This window comes from Callithrix jacchus, chromosome 17 (assembly GCF_049354715.1).
Source record: "Callithrix jacchus isolate 240 chromosome 17, calJac240_pri, whole genome shotgun sequence".
Taxonomy (NCBI): Eukaryota; Metazoa; Chordata; class Mammalia; order Primates; family Cebidae; genus Callithrix; species Callithrix jacchus.
Window position 1 is genome coordinate 14,222,182 of NC_133518.1, and position 15,230 is coordinate 14,237,411.

Below are 15,230 nucleotides of genomic sequence, written 5' to 3' on the forward strand. Positions count from 1 at the left end.
TGATTATAACACAGTGTGTTAGTCCATTCTAAGATTGATAAAAATTTCTGACTTTCCAGTTTCAGGCTTTTTTTTTGAGATGGAGTCTCACTCTGTCACCCAGGCTGGAGTGCAGTGGTGCGATCTTGCCTCACTGCCACGTCCGCCTCCTAAGTTCAAGTGATTATCATGTCTCAGCCTCCTGAGTAGCTGGGATTACAGGCCTGCACCACCATACCTGGCTAATTGTTGTATTTTTGTATTTTTAGTAGAGACAGGGTTTCACCATGTTGGCTAGGCTGGTCTCAAAATCTTGACCTTGGGTAATCTACCTGTCTTGGCCTCCCAAAGTGCTGGGATTACAGGCGTGAGCCACCACACCTGGCCAGTTTCAGGATTCTACATATAGTACCAACTATGAATATTCTTATCATGGATCTTAGTATTCATATTTCTAAATTTCTCTGGCATGAATAGCTAGAATTAGAATTGTTGAGTATCACAGTATGCACGTCTTAAACTTTATTGATTAATGACCAAGTGTTTCCTTTTTTTTTTTTTTTTTTTAGACAGAGTCTTAGCTCTGTCACCCAGCTGGAGTGCAGTGGCACAATCTCGGCTCACTGCAACCTCTGCCTCCCAGGTTCAAGCGATTCTTCCGCCTTAGCCTCCTGAGTAGCTGGGACCAGAGGTGCGTGCCACCATGCCCGGCTAATTTTTGTATTTTTAGCAGAGACGGGGTTTCACCATGTTGGCCAGGATGGTCTCGATCTCTTGACCTCGTGATCTGCCCACCTTGGCCTCCCAAAGTGCTGGGATTACAGGTGTGAGCCACTGTGCCTGGCCTATGACCAAGTGTTTTCTAAATAGTTATACAATGTACACTCATACCAACAGCGACTTCCTGTCTCGTAAAAGAAGAAATTTCTCTTTGCTTTCCATTTGTGCTAAACCATAATGGTGCATGTGCAGTGGAATCTGATTTGCAATCCTGCATCATGGATGAGACTAAACCTTTTAAAATAGGTTTTTTAGCCTTTCGGATTTCCTCACTTTTGTTGTTGTTGTTGACAGAATCTAGGCTCACTGCAACTTCTGCCTTCGACCTTTGCCTCCCAGGTTCAAGCAATTCTATTGCCTCAGCCTCTTGAGTAGCTGGACTACAGGCACATGCCATCACATCTGGCTAATTTTTGGTAAAGATGGGGTTTCAGCATGTTGTCCAGGTTGGACTTGAACTCCTGGCCTCAAGTGATCCACCTGCCTCGGCCTCCCAAAGTGCTGGGATTACAAGTGTCAGCCATCATGCCCAGCCAGGTTTCCCTCACTTATGACATACCTGTTTTTCTATAGGAATGTCTGATTTTTAATTCTTTTAGCTTTTTATATAGTCTGGATATGAGTTCTTTTGTCAGTTATATGTATTGTGAATATCTATTCTGTGACTTAGTCTTTTAATGATGTCTTTTCATGACTGGAAGTTCTTAATTTTAATGTAGACATCCATCATTCCTTCTATAATTAACTTTTGGAAAAATGTGTAAGTAATCTTTTCTAACCCCAGACAGATTAAGATACTCTCCTGTATTATCTAGCAAAATCTTCATAGTTTTACCTTTCCTATTTAAGTCTCTAATTCTCTTTTAATTCAAATCTTTATAAAATGTAAAGAAGATATTTGATTTCTTTTTTAAAATAAAGATACCAGTTTTTGGCTGAGCACTGGGACCAAGGGCTGAAGTTGGGAGACTGAAAAAATGCAGACCACAGGGGCACTGTTCATTTCTGCAGCTCTGATCCACTGTTGCTTCAGGGGGCTAATCGGGCCTGTGTCTGCCTCCTTCTTGAATAGCCCAGAGAATTCATCTAAACAGACTTCCCACAAGGTGGCCAGACGGGAGTTCCAGAACAGTGTCGCCTCCCGGGACAGTGACACAGCAGCCAAGTTTATATTGGTGCTGAGGTGGCCACAGTTGACGTGGCAGGTTCAGGAGCTGGCATTGTTTTGGCAGCTTGATCACTAGCTGTGCCAGGAACCTGTGTCTCAGGCAGAAGCTCTTCTCTATGCCTTTCTAAGCTTTGCCCTGTCTGAGGCCATGGGGGGCTCTTCTGTTTGACGGTCACCTTCCTCATCCTCTTTGCCACATGAGGCTCCATGGGGGTCACCTCTCTGTCCCCGCTGCTGGGACTCCACACCATTCCTGGTGCTGGGGTGTGCTAAGACTTACCATTAAACATAATGTTTCTTTAAAAAAAAATTTTTTTCTCAGCACCATTTATTGAATAAACTGTTTTTCACTCACTATTTTACAATGATAATGCTGTTGGTTTTGGAGTTTTCAAGTATGAAAAAACTCATTTGTGTTCAGTATGCCAAGACTCCCAGCACCGCACTGTTTTGATTACTACGGCTCTAGAATAAATCTTGTATCTGATAAAACAGATCCTCTCTCACTTCTGTAACTATATTCATTATTCTTGACCCTTTGTATTTCCATATACATTTTAGAAACAATTAGTCATGGGTTAGACACACACGCACGCACACACACACAGTTGATATTATTTTCTTTATTTGAATTTGCTCAGTTTGGGGAAAACTGCTGTTTTTCAACCCTGAGGCATCCAGTCCTGACAATCATATTAAGGTCTTCTTTAATTACTGTAAATAAAGTTCCACAGTCTTCTCTGTAGAGATTTTGTACGTCTTTTATTAGATTTATTCTTAAGTATTTCAATAGTTTTAATGCTATTATAACGAGTACCTTTTAGGAAAAAGTATTTTTACTTCTTTGTGGCTGGTATCTATTTGTATACTGATTTTGTTTCGGAATTTAATCTAAGTTATCCATAGATTATTTATAATTTTCTATCTAAGCCATGATATCACCTTTGAATAATAAGAGTATTGGCTTTTTTCCTTTCTAACTCTCATACCATTCATCTTCCTCGCAGTACTGCACTGCTGGGGCTTGCAGTAAAATGTTGATAGGAGGTGGTAGAACAAGCACTCTTTTCTCCTTCTTGATCTCAAAGATGTTGCCAATGGTTCGTCATTAGATACGATGTGTGTTGCAGCATTTTTGTAGGTAACCTTTATTGGATTAAGGATGTCCCTTTCTATTCCTGATTTGCAAAGAGGTTTTATGATAATGGATGTTGAATTTATCAAATGTTTTTTTCTGCAACTATGAGATAATGTAATTTTTTTCCTTTATTAAGTATGAAGATATATTGATGAATTATCTAAAGTTAAATAACCTTGCATTCCTAGCATAAGCTCAACTTGGTCATGATATGTAATTCTTAGTATGTATTAGAAGATTTTGTTAAAATTTTATTTTGAAACTTTGCATGTATTTTCACAAATGAGATTAGCCTTTCTTAAAATGTCTGAAGTTATCCAGAATTTATAAAATGAGTTAGGAAGTGTTCTGTTTCACTAGTCTCTGTAAGAATTTGTAAGATTCATTCTTCATAAATAGTTGATAGAATTCACCAGTGAAGCCATCTAGGCCTGATAATTTCTTTCTAGAAATGATTCTTTTTTCTCCCTCTTTTTTTTTTCCCAGACAGAGTCTTGCTCTGTCACACAGGCTGTACACAGTGCCACAATCTTGGCTCACTGCAACCTTGGCCTCCAGGTTCAAGTAATTCTCATACCTCAGACTCTCAAGTAGCTGGGACTACAGGTGCTGCCACCATGCCCAGCTAATTTTTGTATTTTCAGTAGACATGGGGTTTACCAGGTTGGCTAGACTGGTCTTGAACTCATGACATCAAGCAATCCACCCACCTTGGCCTCACAAAATTCTGGGATTACAGGCACCTGGCCTTACAAATGATTTTAAATGTGGATTATATTTCTTTGGTGTTTACATTTTTGTATTTCTATTTCATTAAGTTGTGTTTTTCTTTTTTTTGTTGTTGTTTTTTGAGACGGAGTCTCACTCTGTTGCCCAAGCTGGAGTGCAATGGCACAATCTTGGCTCACTGCAACCTCCGCCCCCTGGGTTCAAGTGATTCTCCTGCCTCAGCCTCCCAAGTAGCTGGGATTACAGGCACGCGCCACCATACCCAACTAATTTTTGTATTTTTAGTAGAAACAAGGTTTCACCAGGTTGGCCAGGCTGGTCTCGAACTCCTAATCTCAGGTGATCCTCCTACCTTGGACTTCCAAAGTACTGGGATTACAGGCATGAGCCACCACACCCGGCCAAGTTGTGTTTTTCTAGAAATTTGTCTGTGAGTATTGCACTACTCTGTTGAAGTAACGAGTCCCCATTTGCTCGCGTCTTCCAGCATCCACACTTCTGGATGGTAGTACCTTCCCACATTTACTTTAGTTTTGGGATGCAATTTGTTTTGGCCAATCAGAAACAACAGGAAAAGCAACATACGCAGAGATTTTTAAATTGCTTGCTTTTTGGAACTCTAGGACTGCTACCATGTGAATAACCCTTCACTGGACTACCGATGATGAGACATGCCTCCACCACTCTAAGCAAAAATGCCAGGAAGCCTGTGATACCCTGAATAATGATTCTCCAGACATGCTGACATCCAAGCCCAGGAACTTATGCATATGTTAGATGATGAAAGGAACTTTGCAGATGTGATTGTTATGGATCTTGCACTGGGGAAATTATCCTGGATTATCCAGGGGGGCCTGATGTAATCACCAGTGTCCTTATAGTAAGAGGGAGGCAGTAAGAGATTTGTCCACAGAGGAGGTGATGTATGACCGAAGTAGAGATTGGAATGTTACAGTCACAAGCCAAGGTATACTAGCAGGCTCCAAAAGTTGGAAGAGGTAAGGAACAAATTCTCCCCTAGAACCTCCAGAAGGAACAAGCCTTCTAGATAGATAGCTTGACTTTGGTGAGTCAGACTGATTTTGGACTTCTCATCTCTAAGCTATAAGAGAATAAATTTGTGTTTAAACCACTACACTCAGTAATTTGTTACAGCAGCAATAAGAAACTAATACAGGTTTTGGTATCAAATGTGGAGTGTTGCTGTAACAAATACTTAAACATGCAGAATGACTTTTGAATTGGCCAGTGGGAAGAGGCTAAAAGAATTACAAAAAGCAAAATGGAAAAGCCAGTATGTATGCCGGTGTTGCAGGTATATGAGGTAATGCATGGTAACTACCTTCATTTAGCCATTACACATTGAATACATATTTCAAAACATCATTCTGTAAACCATAAATATATATAATTTTTATTTGTCAATTAAAAAAATAGGTAAAAGTCAAAATGTACTGGGGGAGAAAGCCTAGATTGTCCTGAATACACTGTTACTAGAAATATGAATGTTAATGACTCTGCTAGTGAGCACTCAGAAGGAAGTGAGGATCATGTAGAGGGGCCCACATGATGTTGGAATACCTAAATTGTCAAAAACAGACTGCTGGCAGGAATATGTTAAATGTGTGCTGGGGAGAAATGAGGAATTGGAAACTAGAGGAAGGGGAATCCTTTTATACAGTGGCAGGAAACTTAGCTGTATTGTGTCATACAGTTACATGGCGGCGGGGTGGGGGTGGGGAGCAGTTGGAGGAGCCTAAAACAATCAGGATTCAGTCAGAAGACCCTATTCAAGCCTCCTGAATCTCTGTGAAGAGATTAGGCATGTGACTCAGGTTTGTCAGCAAAAGTCAGGAATAGAGATCTGATTATTCAGAAAAGATATGTGAAAGATCTCTTGTCTAATAAATTGTGTGCCATATATGAGAATTTACAAGGATTCTGAGATTGTTATACTAGTAGAAACACCCTCAGCTTAGACCAAAGAAAAGCGAAGACAAAAAAAAATTAGAATTTTTTTTTTGTCCAAAAATTCTATGAACAAGAAATTGACTGATAAAGTCACCTAACTGCAAACTTGTGCTATCCTTCATGAAAAAGTAGGGACGATTCGTGGTGCATCCTTAGGTACTTAACCAAAACTTTTCTAAGGATGTTTCCTGTCTTATCAAATTATGGAAAGCCACTTTGCATAATATATATTTTGAGGTCATTAACACGATCTCTTCCTAGCCTCTGCTTAGGCAGAAACCCAACACATTTATATAAGCACAATTTTGACCAACTGAAGTGGTCGGTCCCTTTATGATTTAATTGTCTACATCTTCCCGGCAGGACTCTTACTGTGTATCCTCATTATAATTCTGTAATTTTTATGTGTACATTGATAAATTACTAAATTCAGCAAGAATAACTTAGAATCAGAAAAGCTATAATGGGACTTCTAAAATGTCAACAATAATATGCTTAAAAGATAAAAAAAGTGTAAAGACAAAATACCAAGCATCCAATGGTCAGCTTAGATTGATGTCTAGGTCTCAAAACAAAACACCAGTCCCAAAATGGCCTCTTTCAAAGTAAGCCAAAACAGTTTATTCAAACTCAAACCTGCTGAAACTTTTCACATTTTAATGTTTTATTGTTACCTATAGTCACCCTATTGTGCTGCTGAACACTAGATCTTTTTCCTTCTACCTATCTTTTTTTTTTCAGAGATGGGGTTTTGCCACGTTGGTTAGGTTGGTCTCGAACTCCTGACCTCAGGTGATCCACCCGCCTTGACCTCCCAAAGTGCTGGTATTACAGGCGTAAGCCACCACACCCGGCCTCTAACTGTATCTTTCTACCCATTGACCATCCCTCTCTCTAACTCCTTCCCCACTATGCTTCCCAGCTTCTGGTAACTGTCATTCTACTCTTATCTCCATGGGTTCAGTGGTTTTAATTTTTAGCTCCCACATATGAGTAAGAATATGCAGTATTAACCTTTCTGTGCCTATCTTATTTCACTTAACATGTCCTCCAATTCCATCCACGTTCTTGCAAATGACAGTGTTTTATTCTTTCCTATGGATGAATAGTGCTCCATTGTGTATATGCACCACATTTACTTTATCCATTCATCTGTTGATGGACACTTAGGTTGATTCCCTGTCTTGGCTGTTGTGAATAGTGCTACAGCAAACATGGGAGTGCAGACATCCCGTTGACATGCTAATTTCCTTTCTTTTGGATATATACTTAGCAATAGGATTGTGGGATCATATGGTAGTTCTATTTTTAGTTTTTTGAGGAATCTTTATACTGTTCTCCATAGTGGTTGCATATACATTCCAGCCAACGACGTACAAGGGTTACCCTTTATGTCCTTGAACAAGCATCCGTTAGTGCTTGTTCTTTTTATAAAAGCCATTTTTACCGGGGTGAGATGATATCTCATTGTAGTTTTGATTTGTATTTCTCTGATTAGAGATGTTGAGCATTTATTCATATATGTGTTGGCCATTTGCATGTCTTCTTTGGAAAATATCTATTTAAATCTTTCGCCTATTTTAAAATCAGATTCTTTTTCCTGTTGAATTACTTAAGCTCATTATAGACTCTGGTTATTAGTTCCTTGGCAGATGGGTAGTTTGCAAATATTTTTCCATTCTGTGACTGACTTCACTTTGCTGATTGTTTCCTTTGCTGCAAAGATGCCTTTTAGCTTGATGTGATCTCATTTGTCCATTTGTGGTGGAGGGTCTTGCCTCAATGTTGGTGGCTGCTGACTGATCAGGTTGGTGGTTGCTGGAGGTTGGGTGGCTGTGGCAATTTCTTAAAATAAGGCAACAAGGAAGTTGGCCACAGTAATTGACTTCCTCTCATGAAAGATTTCTCTGTAGCATGCAGTGTGTTGATAGCATTTTACCCCTAGTAGAACTTTCAAAGTTGGGGTCAGTCCTTTCAAATCCTTCCTCTGCATTAGCAACTAAGTTTCTGAAATTTTCTAAATCCTTTGTCATTTCAACAATGTTCACTGCATCTTCACCAGTAGATTCTATCTCAAGAAACCACTCAAGAGTCTCATTTTTGGGCTTAAAATAGTCAGTTAATCACGCTATAAAAAGATGTGCTGTCATTCAAGCTTTGTTATTCCATTTATAGAGCACAGGCAAAATCTATTCAGCATAATTCTTAATGGCCCTAGGATTTTCAAAATGGTCAATGAACATATCTTAAGTTACCAGCCGTTATTAGCCCCTAACAAAAGAGTCAGCCTTTCTTGGAAGCCCTGAAGACAGGCATTGACTTCTGTCTTGCTATGAAAGTCTTAGATTGGCCAGGCGCGGTGACTCATGCCTGTAATCCCAGCACTTTGGGAGGCCAAGGTGGGTGGATCATCTAAGGTTAGCAGTTTGAGACCAGCCTAGCTAACATGGTGAAACCTTGTTTCTACTAAAAATACAAAGAATTAGCTGGGTGTGGTGGTGCGTGCCTATAATCCTAGCTTCTCAGGAGGCTGAGACAGGAAAATCACTGGAACCTGGAGGCGGAGGTTGAAGTGAGCCGAGATCGCACTGTTGTACTCTGGCCTGGGCCATAAAAGTGAAACTCTATCTCAAAAAAAAAAGTCTTAGATGGCTCTTCTTCCAACAGAAGGCTGCTTTATCTACTTTGAAAATCTGTTATTGCTGGGCGCGGTGGCTCAAGCCTGTAATCTCAGCACTTTGGGAGGCCGAGGCAGGTGGATCACGAGGTCAAGAGATCGAGACCATCCTGGTCAACAAGGTGAAACCCCGTCTCTACTAAAAATATAAAAAAAATTAGCTGGGCATGGTGGCGTGTGCCTGTAATCTCAGCTACTCAGGAGGCTGAGGCAGGAGAATTGCCTGAACCCAGGAGGCGGAGGTTGCAGTCAGCTGAGATCGTGCCATTGCACTCCAGCCTGGGTAACAAGAGCAAAACTCTGTCTCAAAAAAAAAAGAAAGAAAATCTGTTATTAAGCATAGCCACCTTCTAACTAGCTCTTCTAGTTAACTTGCTGTAGCTTCCCTATAAGTATTTGCTGCTTCACATTGCACTTTTATGTTTTGGAGGCCATTTCTTTGCTTATGAACCAACCTCTGCTAGCTTCAAGCTTCTATAGCTTCGTTATCTCTCTCAGCCTTCATAGAATTGAAGGAGTTAAGGGCTTGCTCTGAATTAGGCTTTGGCTTAAGGGACTGTTGTGGCTGGTTTGATCTTTAGACTACTCAAACTTTCTTCATATTAGCAATAAGGCTGTTTCGCTTTCTTATTATTCACATGTTCAGTGGAGTAGCACTTGTAATTTCTTTAAGTAACTTGTTTTGCATTCACAACTTGGCTAACTATTGCACAAGGGGCTTTGCTTTCAGTCTGTCTCTGCTTTCAACATGCCTCCCTAAGTTTAATAATTTTTTTAGAGGCCATCGTAGGATTAATTATTAATTAGCCTAATTTCAATATTGTGTCTCAGGAATGAGGGAGATCCAAGCAGAGGGAGAGACTGGGGAACAGCTATTCAGTGGAACAGTCAGAACACACACAACAATTAGCGATAAAGTTTGCAGTCTTAAATGGGTGTGGTTTGTGGTGCCCCAGAACAATTACGGTAACATCAAAGATGACTGATCGCAGATCATCAAACAGGTATGATAATTAAAATGTATAAAATATTGCAAGAATTACAAAAATGTGACAGACATGAGATGAGCACATGCTGTTGGAAACATTGTGCTGATAAGACTTGCTCTAAACAGAACTGCTATGAACCTTCAGTTTGTAAAAAGCACACTATCTGCTAAGTGCGATAAAACAAAATATGCCCATATCTACCAAAACTATATACATTTATCTTATGACCTAGTAATCCTACATGAACTTTTTTTTTTTTGCAAACTATGCTGAGAGAAATACAAAATGACCTATTCACAAAACTTGCAGCATCGTTGTGGTAGCAGAACACTAGAAACTAATGTTCATTAACAGGGGATTGGGTGAATACAATAGAGTCTACTCACACAGTGGAGTGTTCTGCAATTGTAAAAAGAAATGAAGAACTTACATATAAATATAGAGTGATTCCCAGATGCAGCTGTGGAGAGAGCAAGACTGTCTTAAAAAAAAAAAAAGTTTTAAAAAGAAAAAATATGTATCACACGAACCCCCATTTTGAAGTGATAAAAACAAGATTGCAGAACAATAATTATTATATACCAACTTTCCTTTAAGAAAGGGAGAGAAAAATATATTGCATATTGATATTGATATGGTTTGGATCTGTGTCCCCACCAAAATCTCCTGATGAGATGTAGTCCCCAATGCTGGAGGTAGGGCCTGGTGGGAGGTGACTGGATCTTGGGGGCAGTGTCTTATGAATGGTTTAGCACCATCCCCCTATAGTGCTGTTCTCAGAGTTCTTGCAAGATCTGGTTGTCCACAAGTGGGTAGCACCTTACCCCTGTCTCTCTCCCTCCCTCCTGTTTCTGGCCATGTGAAGTGCTGGCTTCCCATTCACCTTCTGCCATGATTGTAAGTTTCCTGAGGCCTCCCCAGAGGCTAAGCAGATGCCACCATGCTTCCTGTGCAGCCATGCAGAACTGGGAGCTAATTAAACCTCTACAAATTATCCAGTCTCCAGTATTTATAGCAGTGCAAGAAAAGATTAATAGACATCTGGTACCATCAGATTTAAAGGTGAGCTTACTACAGTATCTAAAGTATCTTCAACTAATTTAGTTAAGCCTGCAATTGTTTTTCAACAAGGATATAAGCCTTTGCTGCTAGTTACTTCTTTCAGAAGACCTTAAAAGGTAACTTGCACGGGAGGTTCAAAAGCAGCAGCAGAAGGAACAAAGAATGTCAGTAAGTGGTTCAGATAAAGCTATGTAGAGAACGAGACTGTCTTAAAAAAAAAAAAAACTTAAAAGTTTAAAAAGATAAAATATATATCACATGAACCCATCAATATGTATATTATGTATCCATAATTAGAAAAGTATTTTATTTTTTGTTTGTTGGGATGGAGTTTTGCTCTTGTTACCCAGGCTGGAGTGTAATGGCGCAATCTCGGCTCACTGCAACCTCCTGGGTTCAAGCAATTCTCCTGCCTCAGCCTCCCCAGTAGCTGAGACTACACAGGCGTGCGCCACCATGCCCAGCTAATTTTTGTATTTTTCAGTAGAGACGGGGTTTCACCTTGTTGACCAGGATGGTCTCGATCTCTTGACCTCACGATCCACCCACCTGGGCCTCCCAAAGTGCTGGGATTATAGGCTTGAGCCACTGCGCCCGGCCTAGAAAAGTATTTTAAAGATCCTCCAACAGGAAAAAGATTTTGACTCAGCGAAGGCTCTGATGATGTTTAGCGTTTTATAAGCAATAATGTATTTTTAAATTAAGGTATTTACAATTGTTTTTAGACATAATGCTACTGCTCTTAATGGTCTACGGTACAGTGTAAACATAACTTTTATATGCACTGGGAAACCAAAAATACATGTGACTCACTTTATCGAGATAGTTGCTTTATTGTGATGGTGTGCAACCAAATCTTCAGTATCTCTCAGGTGTGCCTGTGCTAAATTTCCCTCCATAGAGGTTGTAGTCCTTTTTATATTCACAACAGACACATGTGAGAGCTGTTTACCCACAGCCTCACCAGCAGAAATATTGTCAAACAGATTTCTAATGATGATTAAAAATGGTATGTTAGTGTAGTTTTAGTGAACTTTCTCTTTTAAGGTTGATAATCCTACATGTTTAATGATAACTTTTCATTTTCTGTGAACCATCTATCTTCTGGCAATTTTTCTATTGGGTTGTTTTCAGAGACTGGGGTTTTCCTTACATTCTAAATGTAAATCCTTTGTTTTTTGTGTTACATTTTTCTGTGACTTGTTTTTAACTTTGTTTACATTGACTTCTTTTGTATTAAGTTCTGCTAAAAACTCCACTAAGTTTTCAGTTAAATTTAAGTGTATAGGTAAACTGATGAAAATTCACATCCTTTCACATCTTTCTATGCATACACATTAGCACGCTCCATTTATTTTTCTCCTATACTGACTATAATGTCCTCAGTGAGAATTTTTTAATTGACTTTGCTCAATACTTGACATGCATGCTTGATTTTAAGTTTCATGTTTTTCTAGTTTTAGAAAACTCTCAACTCTTCAAATACTGCTTTGTGAGCCCTTCTATTATTCTCTCCAGGGATCCTATCATAGAGCTGTTGGATATTCATCTTCCATTTTTTACATCTCTTAAACACTTCTTAGTACTTTTTGATGGCTTGTGAGGGTGAAATTTATCTATTAATTCACCAGTTTGCTCTTCAGCCAGGTCTCTAGTTTTACTTCTAGAATTTCAACTTGATTCTTTTTCCAATCAAGCTTCTTTATTTTAAAAAGTCATGCCTATGATTTGGTATGAGTGGCTTCTTAGATACATTGTCTTTTTGATTATTATTTCCAGCACCTGGAGTACACATTCACTTTACTACATCTCTTTACTCTCCTCATGCATTTTCATTTCTCTTTGCTTTTAACTAAGATCTTACCTTCAGGTAGGCTGAGTCAGGGATCAATGTTTCAGCATTTTAAGGCGTATATATTGGTCTCAAATCCCTTCAACTAGTTTTTGGTATCAGTCTACACTTAGCACTATGGCTTTGGTTCTTAATTTCTCATACCCGAGGTTTTCCAGATTATTCTTTTAACCTCGGTTATATATGACAATTATTTCTTGGTTATATTTCATCAAGAAATGCTTGAGGTTTCTGTTAGAAGAACATCCACTCTAAATGTAGTAGCCTACTCAGACTTGGTGCCAAAAGTCCTTAGAATTTTTATTAAGCACAGTGGCTAAGTTTCTGTAAAGAACCTTTTGGAACTTACTGATAAATCACATGTCTTTCTTCTTTAAATTGTCAGGATAAGTCCACTGATAAATCTTCTGATATTGAACTAACCTTGCATTCTTGGAAATAACATTGTTGGATGACCTAAATGCCTTTAAGAAATTTAAAATGCTTTTATAATAAACAAAACCTAAATTATGATTTTCTCAATAAACAGTTAATTGTATTGAATGTCCATGCATGATACAGAATCCTAACATGAATACATGCAAACTGTCTTCATCTGATTAGTCTAAAAACCTAAGGCAGATAGATAACAGTAAAAACCAGAAACACTCCCTTTCAAATTAAAATTAACTACCTTCTGTATTTTGCCAGTGTACACTCAATACTTTTCCAGCTTTATGCCTTATCTCATGTCATTTCTTGTCTCTGGAAACTCCACCCTTTTGGGGGAAATAACAGCTACAATAATAAAGTTATAATAAAATAACAGTTGTACCTTTTCTGCCTGAAAAATGCATATATGCACGTAAACACAAAATTTTACATCAAACATAATAAAATTACCTACATTTTGCAAAGTAGATTTAGGATTAAAAATTCCTCTCTTACAGACAGCCTAGTAAAACAAAATGCTCAAAAATATTTATGAGGAAGGAACAAATAAATAAGCAAGCAAATACCTAAAAGCATATGTTGATGAAAGCATTCATATTTGCCTATGAAAATTTCCCCAAAGAAATTAAGACATGAGGCATAAAATATACTTGCGTTTTAGGTATTTATTTACAAAGTTCTTATACATTGCTTTAAAAATATAGCAAAGAGTCATTTACTATTCTCAGAAGTGGCATAGAAAACAATCTATAGTCAGTTAAAGTATTAAAACAGATACTTGAAAATTAAGTGATAAACATTTGTAGTACTCCCTAAAGAAATAGGAAATAAAAATGCATTTATTCATATGAACTTGATTATTCTGAATTACTGACTATAAAAAATGCTATTGTGAAACATCACACTTTGAAATAGCAAATGAATTTCAATTTTACATTTAATTATAAGACCACAATAAAAAGTTGAACATACACATATCTATGGATTTCACAGAAGATTAGTAAAACTGATGGCAACTTCAGAATTATTTCATAAAGAGTACAGTCTTTACCACAATTTTTCCCATGGTCTTATCCTTCAAAATAAAATTCCACACACTATCAAACTAAATCGAGATTTGCTAGTGGCTAAAATCACCATAAATATACAGTACTGTCTCTGAAACAGCTACAAACATCTTGTTTTTGCAAAATACACAATGCTTCTCAATCTTTCTGTCCTTATCTCAATTTCCAAAAATACTTTGTAACAATCTCCTTTAAATGTTATTCTTGGTAATAAGGGCAAATCTTTTAAAATCCACATGCTAGATCTTGAAAACACTTGAGAAGAAAATAAACTGCGAAAGGAGTGGTTATTTAAATACTTCAAACTGCACATGTGAAACAAGACCCACTATTTAATCAGGATTCTATGCAAGTTTTTATCCAGTATTATGATGTCATTTAATCTCTGCAGAAACTGAGCTGCATAAATATCTGTTTTCATAAGTTCATTCATGGACACTATACAAATAGATTCACAGCAGTATTTGGCATCTGTCCATAAAACGTATTTACTCTCTCAGGGTTGCAAAGCTACTGATATCAGCTGATAGCAACTTAAATGATTGGCCCTTGAATGACTGATTCAAACAAAAAGATAAATTACATCAAAATCATTATCAGCGTTTACATGAATTAACTTGAAAATGTAACAGGTAAACCTTTCTCTTTCAAGAAGAAAAATCAAACAACATAGTTTAGTGTTACTTATCTTCCTAACGGCTTTCACCAAGTGCCAATTACAAGTACCATTTAAGTCAGTTTCTTATTTGAGTATGAGGTGTTTATACATTTCTATAATTTAATATTTTGTAAAGCTTCATATCAAATGAGTTGTAGATCTACTTAATGTATGACTTCTCCTTTCAAAGAAGGAAGGAAGGCTGACAAGGGAGGGAGAAGGGATACCCTGTAAAAACAAAACAAATATTTCATATTTTAAATTTTCTTTTAAAAAAATTATAAAATACAGTTCAGTATCATGCCTATTATTTTTACATTTTACAAATTACCATAACAATTAAGTATAAGACATCTGACAATTCTAAACTCTTTAAAATTAGAAGAATGGAACAGGGAGAAAAAATAAAACTATTTTAGCATTCTGAAAACAAAACCAAACAGACAGATCAGTTAACTAGATGTTAACTTGGCTGAACAGATATTGGCCTATTGCTAGTAGTGATACCTAACTTTCTTCTATGTATGAAGTATTAGTGATCTAGTGTTTCGGGTTATAAAAGAAAAAATGACAAATTGGCAAACAAGGTTTCTTCTTAGTTCATAAAGCAGAATTAAGAGGAATGAAATCATTTCATGGGAAATAGTTTTCTAAAAGTAAGTTACACATTCTCAAAGAGTGTTTGTAATATATGTGCAACTCAGATGTACATATGAGTGTATATGTAT

The 15,230-nt window shown here is 37.7% G+C and overlaps 1 protein-coding gene and 1 pseudogene across 11 annotated transcripts in view; one reads left to right on the top strand and one right to left on the bottom strand.

Moving 5' to 3' along the window:
• The first annotated feature begins 1,579 nt into the window (after positions 1 to 1,579).
• LOC100391056 (ATP synthase F(0) complex subunit C1, mitochondrial pseudogene) lies at positions 1,580 to 2,268 on the top strand (annotated as a pseudogene).
• Positions 2,269 to 13,422: 11,154 nt separating this feature from the next.
• Positions 13,423 to 15,230, bottom strand: part of ECT2 (epithelial cell transforming 2) — a 94,829-nt gene continuing 93,021 nt past the window's right edge. For all 11 annotated transcript variants that reach the window (XM_002759378.6, XM_078353832.1, XM_003735027.6 and 8 more), the window contains one exon: positions 13,423 to 14,730. In XM_002759378.6, coding sequence (XP_002759424.3) covers positions 14,641 to 14,730 — 90 coding nt within the window. In that variant the 3' untranslated portion in view covers positions 13,423 to 14,640. The remainder of the gene's footprint in view (positions 14,731 to 15,230) is intronic.